The sequence below is a fragment of the Choloepus didactylus genome, chromosome 22, assembly GCF_015220235.1.
Source record: "Choloepus didactylus isolate mChoDid1 chromosome 22, mChoDid1.pri, whole genome shotgun sequence".
Classification (NCBI taxonomy): Eukaryota; Metazoa; Chordata; class Mammalia; order Pilosa; family Megalonychidae; genus Choloepus; species Choloepus didactylus.
The window spans coordinates 43,718,981-43,732,923 of record NC_051328.1 but is presented as its reverse complement, the minus strand read 5'-3'; the positions used below and the strand labels follow the sequence as shown (position 1 = coordinate 43,732,923).

General features: G+C 54.8%; 1 protein-coding gene across 10 annotated transcripts in view; it reads right to left on the bottom strand.

Annotated features, from left to right (window-relative positions):
• ACSF3 (acyl-CoA synthetase family member 3) overlaps positions 1 to 13,943 on the bottom strand; it is a 66,959-nt gene that overhangs the window by 18,310 nt on the left and 34,706 nt on the right. Inside the window, exons 8-9 of one of the 10 annotated variants that reach the window (XR_005213785.1) lie at positions 2,996 to 3,177; positions 1,310 to 1,393 (exon numbers count right to left, since the gene is read on the bottom strand). The exons of 5 other annotated variants lie outside the window; for them this stretch is intronic. Coding sequence is in view for 1 of the 5 variants with exons in the window: in XM_037815642.1 (XP_037671570.1) it covers positions 12,537 to 12,586 (50 nt within the window). In the remaining 4 variants the exon portion in view is untranslated. Of the gene's footprint in view, positions 1 to 1,309; positions 1,394 to 1,782; positions 2,247 to 2,995; positions 3,178 to 10,715; positions 10,745 to 11,824; positions 12,587 to 13,943 lie in introns of those variants that run through there. 4 more of the 10 variants (XR_005213784.1, XR_005213782.1, XR_005213783.1 and 1 more) reach the window with 4 other exon arrangements.

Genomic DNA, 13,943 nt, shown 5'->3' with positions numbered 1-13,943 from the left:
TAGCAGCTTAAACGTCTTCAGCACGCGTCCGGCAGATACTGGGTGCCTCCAGCTCACCCTGAGTTCTGGAGCCTCTCCAGGCAGACAAGGGCTGCGCCTTCAAGGACAGTCCCCAGGGATGAGGCATGGGCCACACCCCAAGTCCATGTGAAATGAGGAGGGGGTGCAGGGGCCATGGGAAGGAAGTCTCACCTCGTCAGGGAGGGCAAGGGCAGCTGGGAGCCACCCCGGGGCTGCAGTCAGGGTGGGAAGGGGTGGGGCGTCCACAGGCGGGCGGACTGGCCAGGACTTGCACGAGGAAGCTCCAGCTGCTCTCAAGAAGGCTCGGGAAGCTTGAGATAAGGGTGAACTGGTGTGTGTGTGTGTTTTGGACCCTGCTGCCTGTGAGGCCACGCAGACGGGGGCCTGGGGGGAAAGAGCAGCTCAGGGCCCGGCTGGGCTGGTCCTGGGGATGGAGAGGAGGGTTGGGGCACAGAGAGGGAGACGAAGCCACAGGCCACAAGGTTGCACCTGCAGGAGAGACACAGCAAGGAGAAGGGCCACGTGGGCACCTCCAGGCCTGCCCTGACAGAGATGACTTTAAGGGCGGGAGCTCCTTTCTCTACAAGAACTACAGGGTGATGGGGCGGCCCGTGAGAGCAGGCCGGGGTGTGTGTGTGTGTGTGTGTCTGTGTGTGTTGTGTGTGAGCACGCAGCCTGCCCTGAACACCTGCGCGAGCCAACAGCAGGTGCGTGCACGAGCCACTCACTCCTGTGACAGAACCAGATGAGGGTGCTTGGGGGCGTCCACTGAGCACGGGACACAGAGGTGGGCTGTGAACACGTGAAAAGAACGACCAGCATCCCCATCGCCAGCCCTGAGGGAAATGCAACGGAAGCCAACACGAGGCCACTTCGCCCTAGCAGAAGGCTAAAATGACACGCTGGCAGCACCACATGCTGGCAAGGACGTGGAGAAAGTGCGCAGGAAGCGGGGGGGCAGCCGCTCTGGCGGGAGTTTGGCAGCTCCTCCCGAGACTGCGCGTGAGCTTCCCGCCCGGGCCAGCAGCGGAGCCCTGGGCACGCATCCCAGGGGCGCGAAGACTTAGGGCCACACCGAGCAGACCTGTACCCAAATGCTCAGCAAACTCCATCCGTAACAGCCCCGAGCTGGAGACAACCCGGAGTGCCCCAGCACGAGGAGGAAGAGCCCGTGGGAGCAGGCGGCCTGCACAGCCGACGTAAAGGCTGAGAAGAGCAACCCCCGAGCTGTGTGCTACGCCACTTACACCACACCCCGAAACGACAAAACTGCAGAGGTGAGGACAGAGCAGTGGTGGCCCGGCCGGGAGACGTACAACTGCAAGGGCGGCTCAAGGGTGGTCCTCGGGGCAGCAGCGGTCGGCACCCAGACCTAGGTAAGATACGGCAACAGAAGTGCACATGTGTACACGCAGTGCTACAGACAGAAGCACACGTGCACACAGCTGGCAGCGAGAACCACGTGCACGCATGCACACGAGGCAAGTGCATGGGAAACCGTGGAGATGAGCGCATGAGCGCGGCCTCTGCAGGGTCAGGTGGGCGCCGACACCCCCTGGGGGGCACCTCCACTGGGACAAAGTGGGCGAGGGGCACCCAGGGTCTCCCTGTATATATCTGTTGTAGCTTTCTGTGGATCTAAAATTATTTCAAAATAAAAAGTTTTAAAACTGGCTCTCTGGTCCATGAAGACTTTCCCTTCTGCAGCTCCAGGAGCAGGTCCCCCCCGGTGTGGCTCACCCACACGTAAGGCACACACAACAGCCGCAACAGATGATAATTAAGCAATAAGTTTTTAAGGAAAAAACTGTAGTAACCAAATTTATGACTGTGAGAGACAAATGTCACTCCCCAAAGTGGGGAAATTGTAGGAAAGGACGCTGATTGGATGTGATTCTGTCCCCGAGTTCCCGCTTGGGAGGCATTCCATCCGCAGGCTCCGGCTCCACCTGCCGTGGGAACTCCCTTCACGAGGAAACACCTGCCCGCAGGGCGCGGAGCCAAGGCTCCCCCAAAGCCCCGAGAGGCCGGTGTGTTGCCCCGGGAGCCCGTGCGAGCCCCTGGCCTGGGAACTCGCTGGGCTGATGCTGAGGTGGACGACGGGCGGGAGGTGGGCAGGCTGTGCCTGCAGCTGGTCACCGGGCTGGACTGAGGCTTCCGGCCTCTCTGTGACCAGGCAGAAGGGCAGATGCCACCACGGTGCTGTCTGAGGGCAGCTGGCTTCCCTGGGGGGTGGGATGGGGTCACCCTCGAGGTGGGTCCCCTGTGTTCAAGGGCTCCCAGAAGCCTTTCCCATGGGCCCACCCATGTCCCAGCCCCTGGTGGTGCCTGCCCCTTCTTAGCACATAAGTAGCCCGAGGTCTGAGCACACAGACAAGGGCCCAGCCACTCCCAGCTGCGCTCTGGGCTGCCTCTCTGCATCCTCTCCCTGCAAGAAGCTGAGCTGTCCTTGCCCAGCCCTCACCGCTGCCCCCTTCCCCCCTGCTTGCACATGCACCCTGCTCCTTGGGAGCCCCCATATTCCCTGGCCAGCTCCTTCTCAGAGGGCCCTGGGGCTGCAATATAAAGGGGCTCTCTCAGCCTGTTCCCAGCACTCAGCTCTTCCTGACTGTGCAGGGCCACTCAGGGGAGGCTGGCTTCTGCACAGTGCCTGCCCAGGGGGCACTCCAGGGAGCCAACTCCCAACCGGGGAACCCCACTCTTTCCAAGGCTCTGTGGTTTGCATCCTTCTTGGCTCAACCCCCATGATCAAGGACTGGGGGCATCTAACCCAGGTTTAAACAAGACCACGGGGTTGGTTGGCAAAGGCTCTAGCAACCCAGGGAGAAAAGCTCAGCGACAACAAGCATCACCGTGAGAAGGGACTGTGGGAAGATGGCGGAGTAGGAGCTCCAGGAGTCAGCACCTCCACCGGAACAGGCAGGGCCCGACCATCAGCCCCACACAGCACCCAGGGCTGGAAACTGTGGCAAACCTTGTCGAGCTTCACTCTCCGTGCAGGTCCCCAGCTGCACGGCAGCCGCAGTGGGTCCTTAACCCCGGCTCCTGGCGAAGCTGGTGCCAGCTGGGTGCAAGCGTGCGGTGTGATGGTCCGATCCCCAATCGCTGCTCTGATCAGCTACTTCGGGCTGCTGGGGGCCCGCTGCTCTAGCACGCCTCGGGCAAAAGCAGCAGAGGAGTGTTAAAGGTGGTAGAAAACCACAGGAAACAGTTAACTGGCTGCATTTACTGGACAAGTGCCAAATCACGAAAACAAGCTCCCAAGGCCCAGAGAAGAAGCTGCCAGCGCCCTGGCTGGACCCCCGTCCCCTCCGCCCGGGCAGCGTGGGGCTGGTGCTCCCCTGTGGTGCCCTGGCCTCCCTCTGGCTGGGAGAGACTCACCCAGGACCCGCCTCTCCAGTCACTCCCACCCTTCCCAGAAGGTGCCCTCCAGGCACAGCAGCTGAGAGCAGAAAGTGGTGTAAGAAACAGCTGAGTTGGGCAGCCCAGGCGAAGGCTTAGCGGCCCTAAGTCCCCGAGGGAGAAGGTCTGTTTCCTGGGGAGGGAGGAGGGAGCATCCAAATTCCTGTAAACAGGGGAACTCCCAAGGCCAGAAGCAAGCAGGAGCCAGGACAAGCTGCAGGGTCGGGAGGGTTCAAGAGGACCCTGCCCGTGGCACCAGCCCATGCAGAGCAACTGCGCTAGCTTTAGATCCTGGGCCCTCACCCCACCCCTGCGCCCTTAAGGAATTCTGCAAGTTATTGATGACATTTAAAATTGTCAACTCTCCCACTTCCCAAGCTCCTGCTCTCCAACCAGCCAATGGAAACCTGCCAGCTACTCTTCTCCAAAGCAGCCACTGAGAACTGCCAGCCTCCCCTTCCCCGGACAAAGAACTTCCCGCCAGCCGTCCTTCGTCAGCCCCACTGCTCCCCTGGTGCGGGGCACTCGCCCTCTCAGGCTTCAGCCCCCTGCGCACAGCGGACAATAAAGCTCCTTTTGACCGAGTTTTCGTGTCTTCTCTTCCCAAATGAAAAACCTGACAACTGTGCAGAGATGGTGAGCGGTGTTTTTTGCATTGCTGTGCTTACTTTGTTAGCCCGGCACTCTGTCACATCGCTCACTGGGCACGAACTCAAGAAACAAGCTCAAGGACTAACTCCCAGACTTAATATTTTAAAATATTAAAATGAAGTGTGCAAAAAAGACTACAAGACAAACAAAGAAACAGGAAATGAAGGCCTATCCAAAGGAAGAGGACGAAAATCCAGAAAAGATCAACAAAGAGGCCAGACAGTGAACATACTGGGCAAAGACTTTAAAAAAATGACCTTTAATATGCTCAAGGAGATGAAGGAAAAAACAAAGAAAGAACTACAGATGTCAGAAAAACAAAAAAAGAACAATATGAGACTCTCAGTAAAGAGACAGAAATTTTAAAAAGGAACCAAACAGAACTACTGGAGTTGAAGACTACAGTAATCGAAATGAAGATGCCCAGGAGGTTTCAAGAGCAGACTGGAGCTGGCAGAAGATGGAATCAGTGAACTCAAAGACAAGACATTTGAAACGAGGCAGGCTGAGGAGCAGAAAGAAAAAAGATGAAAAACGTGAACAGAGCCTACGAGACCTGTGGGACCCCATCAAGTTTACCGATAAATGCGTTACGGGAGTCCCAGGAGGAGGAGAGAGAAGGAAGAGGGCAGAGGGATACTCAAGGAAATAATGGCAGAAAACTTTCCAAACTCGGTAAAAGACATGACTATGCACATCCAAGAAACCCAATGAACACTAAACAGGATAAACATGAAGAAAAATACACCGTGTCATATACGTATCACACTATCAAACGCAAAGGACAAGAGAGTTCCGGAAGCTGCCTGAGAAGAGCAATGTTAGGTACGAGGGGGTCCCAGTTAAATCGAGTGCCGATTTCTCATCAGAAACCACAGAGGCGGGAGGGCAGTGGGCTGACACACTTAAAGTGCTGAAGGAAAACAACTGCCAGCCAAGAATTCTATATCCAGTGAGACTCTCTCTCAAAAACGAGGGAGATTAAGACATTCGCAGGTAAACAGAGGCTGAGGGAGCTCGTCACCACCAGCCCTGCCCTACGAGCACTGCTAATGGCAGTTCTTCAGACTGGAAGGAAAGGGCACTGGACAGTGGTGGAAAGCAGCATAAAGAATACAGACCTGCAGTTACAGTGGCCATTTGGGTAATCATAAATGCCAGGATTATTGTAGTGTATTGTCGGTGTTATCTCCACTTCTTACTTCCTATGGGTGCTAAAATGCAAATGCATAAAAAGTAACAGTAAATCTAGGTTTTCGGGCATACAGTGTACACAGATAGAAGGGGTACAAGTACAAAAAAAGGTAGGGGATGGAGTATACAGAACAGTGTATGTGTGTGTTTGCATCAAACAAAAAATGATGGTTATTTATTTAGATTGTTAGATTTTAACCCCATGGTAACTAAAGAAAATATATAAAAAACATATCTGGAAAGAAATGAGACATGGTATGACACACACAAATAAAAAAAATATGAAAGTACACATTAATGGAAGAATTGAGGGTTAAAGAAGGTATAAAATTTACAAAGACTAAATAGCAAAACGGCAGCAAAAAGCCCTGGGTCATCGGTAGTGACTTTAAATGTAAATGATTAAACTCTCCAGTCAAAAGGCAGAGATTGGCAGAATGGATAAAAAAGCCATGACCCAACTATATGCCATTTATAAGAAACTCACCTTAACTTAAAACATTAGTAGGTTGAAAGTGAAGGATGGAAAATATATATACCATGCAAGTAATATCTAAAAAAGAGCTGGGGCAATGATATTAATTACAGATAAAAAAGACTTTTAGGTCAAAAATTGTTATGAGGGACAAAGAAGATCATTACATACTGATAAAGGGGGCAATTCAACAAGCAAATGTAACTGTGAAAACACAGGCAGCTAACAGCAGGGCCTGAACACAGGAAGCACAGGCTGACAGATCCCAGGGAGAGGCTGCGTTCCCGTTGCCGTCAGGCGGCTCGGTGGCGGCTCTCTCCATCGGAAAGGATGTCCTGTCGGACGAGCACAGGGAGGGAGGCAGGACCGACCTGCCCACAGCAGCCCGCTGCTGGGCACAGCTGCCAGTGCAGATGCACGTTCTCCTCACTGCAAGGGTCGCTCTCGGGGAGAGGCCAGGGCTGGGTCACAAAACAAGTCTCCATAAACTACAAAACACGTATCTTCTGTGACCACAGTGGGATGGAACTAGGACTCAATAACAGAAGGAGAAGACGTTTCCATAAACATGCGGAAGTTAAACAGCACATTCCTGAACAATCAATGGGTCAAAGAAGAAATCACAAAGGAAATTGGGAAGTATCTTGAGACAAATGAGACGAAGGCACAACACACCAAACCTGACGGGATGCGGAGAAGGCTGTGCCAAGAGGGAAATGTGTAGCTCTAGAGGCGTACACTAAAAGGAAGAAAGATCTCAGCTCAGAGACCCAAGGTGAAAACTGGGGGACACGCCGGGACTGGGATGGGGTGGAGGACAGGGGCGGTGGCAGAAGGCCTCTGAGAAACAGCTGGATCCAGCCACCACCTCACCCTCCCCTCGGCAGCCTCCAAGCAACCCCACCCAGTGCTGAATGGGGGGTGGAGGAGGGCACACGGTGTGTGTGGGGGGTTCCCAGGAGACGGGGGAGGGTACACGGTGTGTGGGGGGTTCCCAGGAGAGGGGGGAGGGCACACGGTGTGTGGGGGGTTCCCAGGAGAGGGGGGAGGGCACACGGTGTGTGTGGGGGTTCCCAGGAGAGGGGGAGGGCACACGGTGTGTGGGGGATTCCCAGGAGAGGGGGGAGGGCACACGGTGTGTGTGGGGGTTCCCAGGAGAGGGGGGAGGGCACACGGTGTGTGTGGGGGTTCCCAGATGAGGGGGGAGGGCACACGGTGTGTGTGGGGGTTCCCAGGACAGGGGGAGGGCACACGGTGTGTGTGGGGGTTCCCAGGAGAGGGGGAGGGCACACAATGTGTGTGGGGTTCCCAGGAGAGGGGGGAGGGCACACGTGTGGGGGGTTCCCAGGAGAGGGGGGAGGGCACACGGTGTGTGGGGGGTTCCCAGGAGAGGGGGGAGGGCACACGGTGTCTGGGGGTTCTCAGGAGAGGGGGGAGGGCACACGGTGTGTGTGGGGTTCCCAGGAGAGGGGGGAGGGCACACGGTGTGTGTGGGGGTTCCCAGGAGAGGGGGGAGGGCACACGGTGTGTGTGGGGGTTCCCAGGAGACGGGGGAGGGCACACGGTGTGTGTGGGGGTTCCCAGGAGAGGGGGGAGGGCACACGGTGTGTGTGGGGGTTCCCAGGAGAGGGGGGAGGGCACACGGTGTGTGTGGGGTTCCCAGGAGAGGGGGGAGGGCACACGTGTGGGGGGTTCCCAGGAGAGGGGGGAGGGCACACGGTGTGTGGGGGGGGTTCCCAGGAGAGGGGGGAGGGCACACGGTGTCTGGGGGTTCTCAGGAGAGGGGGGAGGGCACACGGTGTGTGTGGGGTTCCCAGGAGAGGGGGGAGGGCATACGTGTGGGGGTTTCCCAGGAGAGGGGGGAGGGCACACGGTGTGTGGGGGTTTCCCAGGAGAGGGGGGAGGGCACACGGTGTGTGGGGGGTTCCCAGGAGAGGGGGGAGGGCACACGGTGTGTGGGGGGGTTCCCAGGAGAGGGGGAGGGCACACGGTGTGTGTGGGGGTTCCCAGGAGAGGGGGGAGGGCACACGGTGTGTGTGGGGGTTCCCAGGAGAGGGGGAGGGCACACGGTGTGTGTGGGGGTTCCCAGGAGAGGGGGAGGGCACACGGTGTGTGGGGGGGTTCCCAGGAGAGGGGGGAGGGCACACGGTGTGTGGGGGGGTTCCCAGGAGAGGGGGGAGGGCACACGGTGTGTGTGGGGGTTCCCAGGAGAGGGGGGAGGGCACACGGTGTGTGTGGGGGTTCCCAGGAGAGGGGGAGGGCACACGGTGTGTGTGGGGGTTCCCAGGAGAGGGGGGAGGGCACACAGTGTGTGTGGGGGTTCCCAGGAGAGGGGGGAGGGCACACGTGTGGGGGGTTCCCAGGAGAGGGGGGAGGGCACACGGTGTGTGGGGGGGTTCCCAGGAGAGGGGGGAGGGCACACGGTGTCTGGGGGTTCCCAGGAGAGGGGGAGGGCACACGGTGTGTGGGGGGTTCCCAGGAGAGGGGGAGGGCACACAGTGTGTGTGGGGGTTCCCAGGAGAGGGGGGAGGGCACACGTGTGGGGGGTTCCCAGGAGAGGGGGGAGGGCACACAGTGTGTGTGGGGGTTCCCAGGAGAGGGGGGAGGGCACACAGTGTCTGGGGGGTTCTCAGGAGAGGGGAGGGCACATGGAGGGAGGTCCCAGGGAAAGGGGGAGGTCCAAAGGCAACAGAGAGCACAGGAAGAGGGGATGACGAGGGGCGGGGGCCCAGTGCTGGTGCACACGTGGGGAGGTGTCTCCTGGGCCCGGACTCCAATGAGGGCAGGGGTGAGGGCCATGGAGGGCACGGGGCCCACCAGACACTGGGAAAGGGGACAGCGTGCTGCAGCAGGTCCCAGGGAGGCAGTGGGCCCAGGGAGGTGGCCCCTGGGACAGAGCCCACAAGCCACGGGAAGGAGTTCTACATGGGGGGCCGAGAGCAAAGTGAGGCCAAGCGGAACAGAGAGAGCGGAGCCTTCCACTCGGAACAACCTGCGAGCCCCGACTCGGAAGACACAGAGAAATCCCTGTGCAGGAGGCCTGCCACGGCCCCAGGAGTGCACGGTGTGGCAGGGACGGACGCCAGAGGATGAGTGCGTGGGGAGAGTCGTGGGGTTACAGGAATGTCTCAGAAGCAAAATTCAATAAAATCCAACGCTCACCTGTGAAACAAACAAACAAATCCACAACCTCTCAGCAAATCGAGCAGTCCTCTCTGACGTGGCGACAGCAGCCCCCAAGCCCCTAGGCCCCGACTCGGGGTGTGCCACTCAGCTCCCTGCCGTGCTGGGGGGTGTGGCTGGGGGAGGCCTGGCGTGGGGTCCACACACGGAGCCTCGAGCACAGCTGCCGATGCCGACACTGCAGGCGGTGTGGATGCTGCTTGGTGCCAGGGCACCAAGAGAGGGGCCGGCAGAGCAGAAGCACAGACGGACACCTGCTTTAGTTTGTTATGAGCGAATGACAGCACCATCCACAAAAACTTAAGAGACTGAAAAAACTCATTAGAACTTCAAAGAAATTTTAACAAGATTTCTCACTACTCTATCAACACTCAAAAATCAATAGTTTTCCTTGCATCTCTGGGAACCTGGGGGATTTGAATATTAAAGCTGTCCTTCCTCCCTGGCCACCCGTATACACGCCCCACATTCAGGGCGGACGGCTCCAGCAACACACCCAAACTGAGTTCTCCAACTGAACCCACAAGAATCATTTCCCCACACACCATGGGGACAAAGTGGAGGAAAACTGACTTGAGGGGTATAGGTGACTCAGACGCCATCTGCTGGGTAGTTAGAGAAAGTGTACGCCACCAAACTGTGTTTCTGAAAAATTAGATAGGTATTTTTTTTTTTACAACTTGAAAGAACCCTATCAAGCAAAGCAAATGCCAAGAGACCAAAAACAACAGAAAATCTTAATGTATATGATAAAACCAGATGATGTAGAGAATCCAACTCCAAACACACAAATCAAGATATCAGAAGAGACACAGTACCTAACAGAATTAATCAAAGAACTACAATCTAGGAAAGAAAACATGGCAAAAGATTTAAAGGACATCAAGAAGACCATGGCCCAGGATATAAGCGACACAAAGAAGGCCCTAGAAGAGCATAAAGAAGACATTGCAAGAGTAAATAAAAAAATAGAAGATCTTATGGAAATAAAAGAAACTGCTGGCCAAATTAAAAAGACTCTGGATATTCACAATACAAGACTAGAGGAAGCTGAACAACATCTCAGTGTCCTATAAGTCCACAGAACAGAAAATGAAAGAACAAAAGAAAGAATGGAGAAAAAAATCTAAAAAATCGAAATGGATCTCAGGGATACGATAGATAAAATAAAACGTCCAAACTTAAGACTCATTGGTGTCCCAGAAGGGGAAGAGAAGGGTAAAGGTCTAGAAAGAGTATTCAAAGAAATTGTTGGGGAAAACTTCCCAAACCTTATACACAATATAAATACACAAAGCATAAATGCCCAGCGAATTCCAAATAGAATAAATCTAAATAAACCCACTCCAAGACATATTCTGATCAGACTGTCAAATACTGAAAAGAAGGAGCAAGTTCTGAAAGCAGCAAGAGAAAAGCAATTCACCACATACAAAGGAAACAATGTAAGACTAAGTTGTGACTACTCAGCGGCCACCATGGAGGCAAGAAGGCAGTGGCATGACATATTTAAAATTCTTAGAGAGAAAAATTTCCAACCAAGAATACTTTATCTAGCAAAACTCTCCTTCAAATTTGAGGGAGAGCTTAAATTTTTCACAGACAAACAAATGCTGAGAGACTTTGCCAATAAAAGACCTGCCCTACTTCAGATTCTAAAGGGAGCCCTACCAACAGAGAAACAAAGAAAGGAGAAAGAGATATAGAGAATTTTAACAGACATATATAGTACCTTACATCCCAAATCACCAGGACACTCATTTTTCTCTAGTGATCATGGATCTTTCTCCAGAAGAGACCATAAGCTGGGACATAAGCCTCAATAAATTAAAAAAAAAAAAAATGAATATACTCAAAGCACATTCTCCAAATACAATGGAATACAAATAGAAGTCAATAATTTTTGAACTGTAACTCCACTATTTACTTCCTACATGATATAAAATACACAAATTCTAATGACAAATCAGTGGTTTTGAACTCAACGTAAAATATGTAATTTTAGACAACTATACAAAGGTGGGGGAATGGAGGAGTATAGGAACATAGTTTATGTGTCCTATTGAAGTGAAGGTGGTATCAAAGAAAAACAAGATTGTTATGGATTTAAGAGGTTAATTTTAAGCCCCACAGTAAACACAAAGAAATTATTAGAGAATATAACCATAGAGATGAAAAGTAGAGTATGGGTTAAGAAAAATGAGGGAAGGGGCAATGGGGAGTTAAGAAATGAGTGTAGGGTTGCTGTTTAAGGTGAAGGGAAATTTCTAGTAATGGATGGTGGGAAAGAGCATTACAACATTCTAAATGTGATTAATCCCACTAATGGAAGGCTAGGGAGGGGGTGGAATGGGAAGATTAAGGCGGTATATATGTTTCCACAATTGGAAAAAAAAAGACAGTCTAAATAGATGACAATTGAATGCCAAGGATGAACCTGGATGGGATTGGAGGATGGAGGATAGGAGGCTCAAAGGGTCACAAGTTGAGACATAAGGAAAAGGAAATATAGAACGTAAGCTTTGTATCATTGTTGAATCTCTTGTACTTCTTAGCTGCGCTTAATGGGATTGCATAAAAGAATGTTCTTATTGATGGGAAGTGTATATGTGAATTACAGTGTTTGTTCAAGGGTGTGAGCAGCTAGCTCCCATATGTTCAGAAGACAGAGCAATAGATGATGGATGATAGGGAGGGAGGGAAAGAAATAGCGATGTGACAGCATGTTAAAGTTGGTGGATTGGGCTATCAGGGGAGGGGGGTCAGGGTATGATGGAATTCTGTGTATGGGGTTAGTATTGTTTTTGCAACTGTTCCTATAACTTTGAATTTATTTCAAAATAAAAAAATAATAAAAAAATCAACAGTTTTCTAATATGCCAGTAATACTCAGAGAACATAGAATAAAAACATTCCATTCACAATAGCAAACAAAGTTGCACGGCAATACTGAGCATTTGGTGCCTAGTACTCAGTACATGTGTGAAATCTAACTAAATACACAGAAGAAACGGCACATGCTGCTGAGGAGAGTAAAAGGACCCGAGCCCACCAAGCACCCCTGTGCCTGCAGGGTGGGACGCTGGCCGGGAGGTGCCTGGGTCCCCGGATGGCTGTCCCTTGCAGCCGCAGAAGCTGCAGGGACACATCCGTCCCCACCAGGAGGTGGGCAGCCTCTCCCAGACTGCAGATGGGCATACGGATGTCATGAACCGGCAGAGGTTCGAGGCCTGGGACTCCTGCCCCTGGCATCTCTGCTCGGGAGGCTGGGAGAAGTGCAGGCCGGTTTCCCTACATGCTGACAGCTGAGCCTTAGATGAGGTCAGTGCCAGCGTAAGCTTGAAAAACTCATCCTCGACTGTTTACGGAATTAGTGTTGAAAGTGCACAAGGCGAGAGCCTCCTTACCTTGCCGTAAGTGGAGAGGCATCACGGGGCGCCGTCTACGTGTGTGTATATGTCTGGCAGGGCCACGGCAAGGGCCGCGTCTGGGGCCAAGGAGCAGCCCAGTGCTCTGGAGGGGCAGGGCCCAGACCCACGGCTGAGGGGACGGCCGTGCAGGAGGCTGCAGGGGCACACTGGTGGCTCACAAGGAAACCCTCAAAATTACATCAGGACGTCACTCCACACGCAACACGTGCTCCAAGTGCAGAATCAAAGCCTGATACGTCCCCAAGAAAAACACAGGGGAGCATCTTTGTGGCCCGCAGAGGAGACGCTGATGGATACAGCACTGGAGCAAAGTCTCCCGCACACGGCCCATCCACGGGACAGGCTCGGCCACGCCAATGTCAGGGAAAGGCGCGGTTCCCAGGCATTAGACCTGCCTGGCAGGGTCGACCAGATGAGGGCACAAGGCCCTCGGGATGCCCTTGGGAAGCTGAAGGGGCAGGGAGCCCAGCCCTGCAGAGCCAGCCCCAAGCGCCCCAGAGCCCCCGGTGGACAGACGGGCAGCGAGAGCATGTCCCAGTGGACAGGGCGTGATCATGGGGGCTGCGGCACCTTCAGAGGCTGCGACGGGGCAAACTGATGAGAACAGAGAGCCCCACATTTGGGGAGGGTCAGTGCGGGCAGGCGAGGGGCTTCCTCTACCAGCTTCGAGGGGATCAGAAGCAAACACAGAAACATGGTGAAGCTTATAAGACACGGAAGGGCAGAGGCTCGTGACGTTTCCCGCACTGCCGCGTCCTCTCCTCACGCAGAGGCCAGCTGGGGTGGGAGCTGCGGGGACGGAACGCCTCACGGAGGTGGGAACCCCTTGCACATGTGGGGGGCTGGGGGTCCCGATGGAGGCCAAGCCTTAGTGCACAGAACCCGGAGCCGTCAGCTGTTGCTCCCGAGGTGCCACCTCAGGAAGGCGGAGGTTGCGGGCTCACAACCACGTATCCCCAAAGCTTCCGGGACCGTCGGGCATGGCAGGAGCGCATCCTGAGCTTCAGAGTCACCACCTAAACAACCAAGCGCAAGGCACCTTCGGTTCCAGGTTCTTGCACCATGAGGCGGGATGAAGAGACTCGAGGAATTAGAGGCACAGAGCCTTTGAGGCGATGTGCAGCCCATCCTGCGGCCTCGGAACCGAGAAGGGTCGCCCTCTGTCCCGGGAAGCCCACGGGGCAGCTCCGCCATGCGCGCTATCAGGAGCCCACTGGGAAGTGCTGGCCAGGAACGACTCAGCCCGAAGGACCGTCCCCCATGCCCCTGATGCTGGGACCACCTGGGCCGACCCGCCAGCCTCTGGAGCCCGTCCTTCCTGACACGAGGGGCGGGGATGGCCACCTCACACCTGCCCAGCGCCCTGGCGGCTCGGAGCAGCGCGGCAGGCAGGGGCTGCCGGGGGCCTCTGCGGCCGCTGTGGCAGTCACCCCTTCCTCCTGGAGTCCCAGCAGGCACGGCCCTGCGACAGGCAAGAGTTGGGGGGGACTGAGGGCCCCTGAGGCATGTGCAGCCCCTGTGTGACCACAAGAAATGAGGCAGACGTGGACGCCAGGCAGAGGAGGATGCAGGGGCTGGGGTCCAGT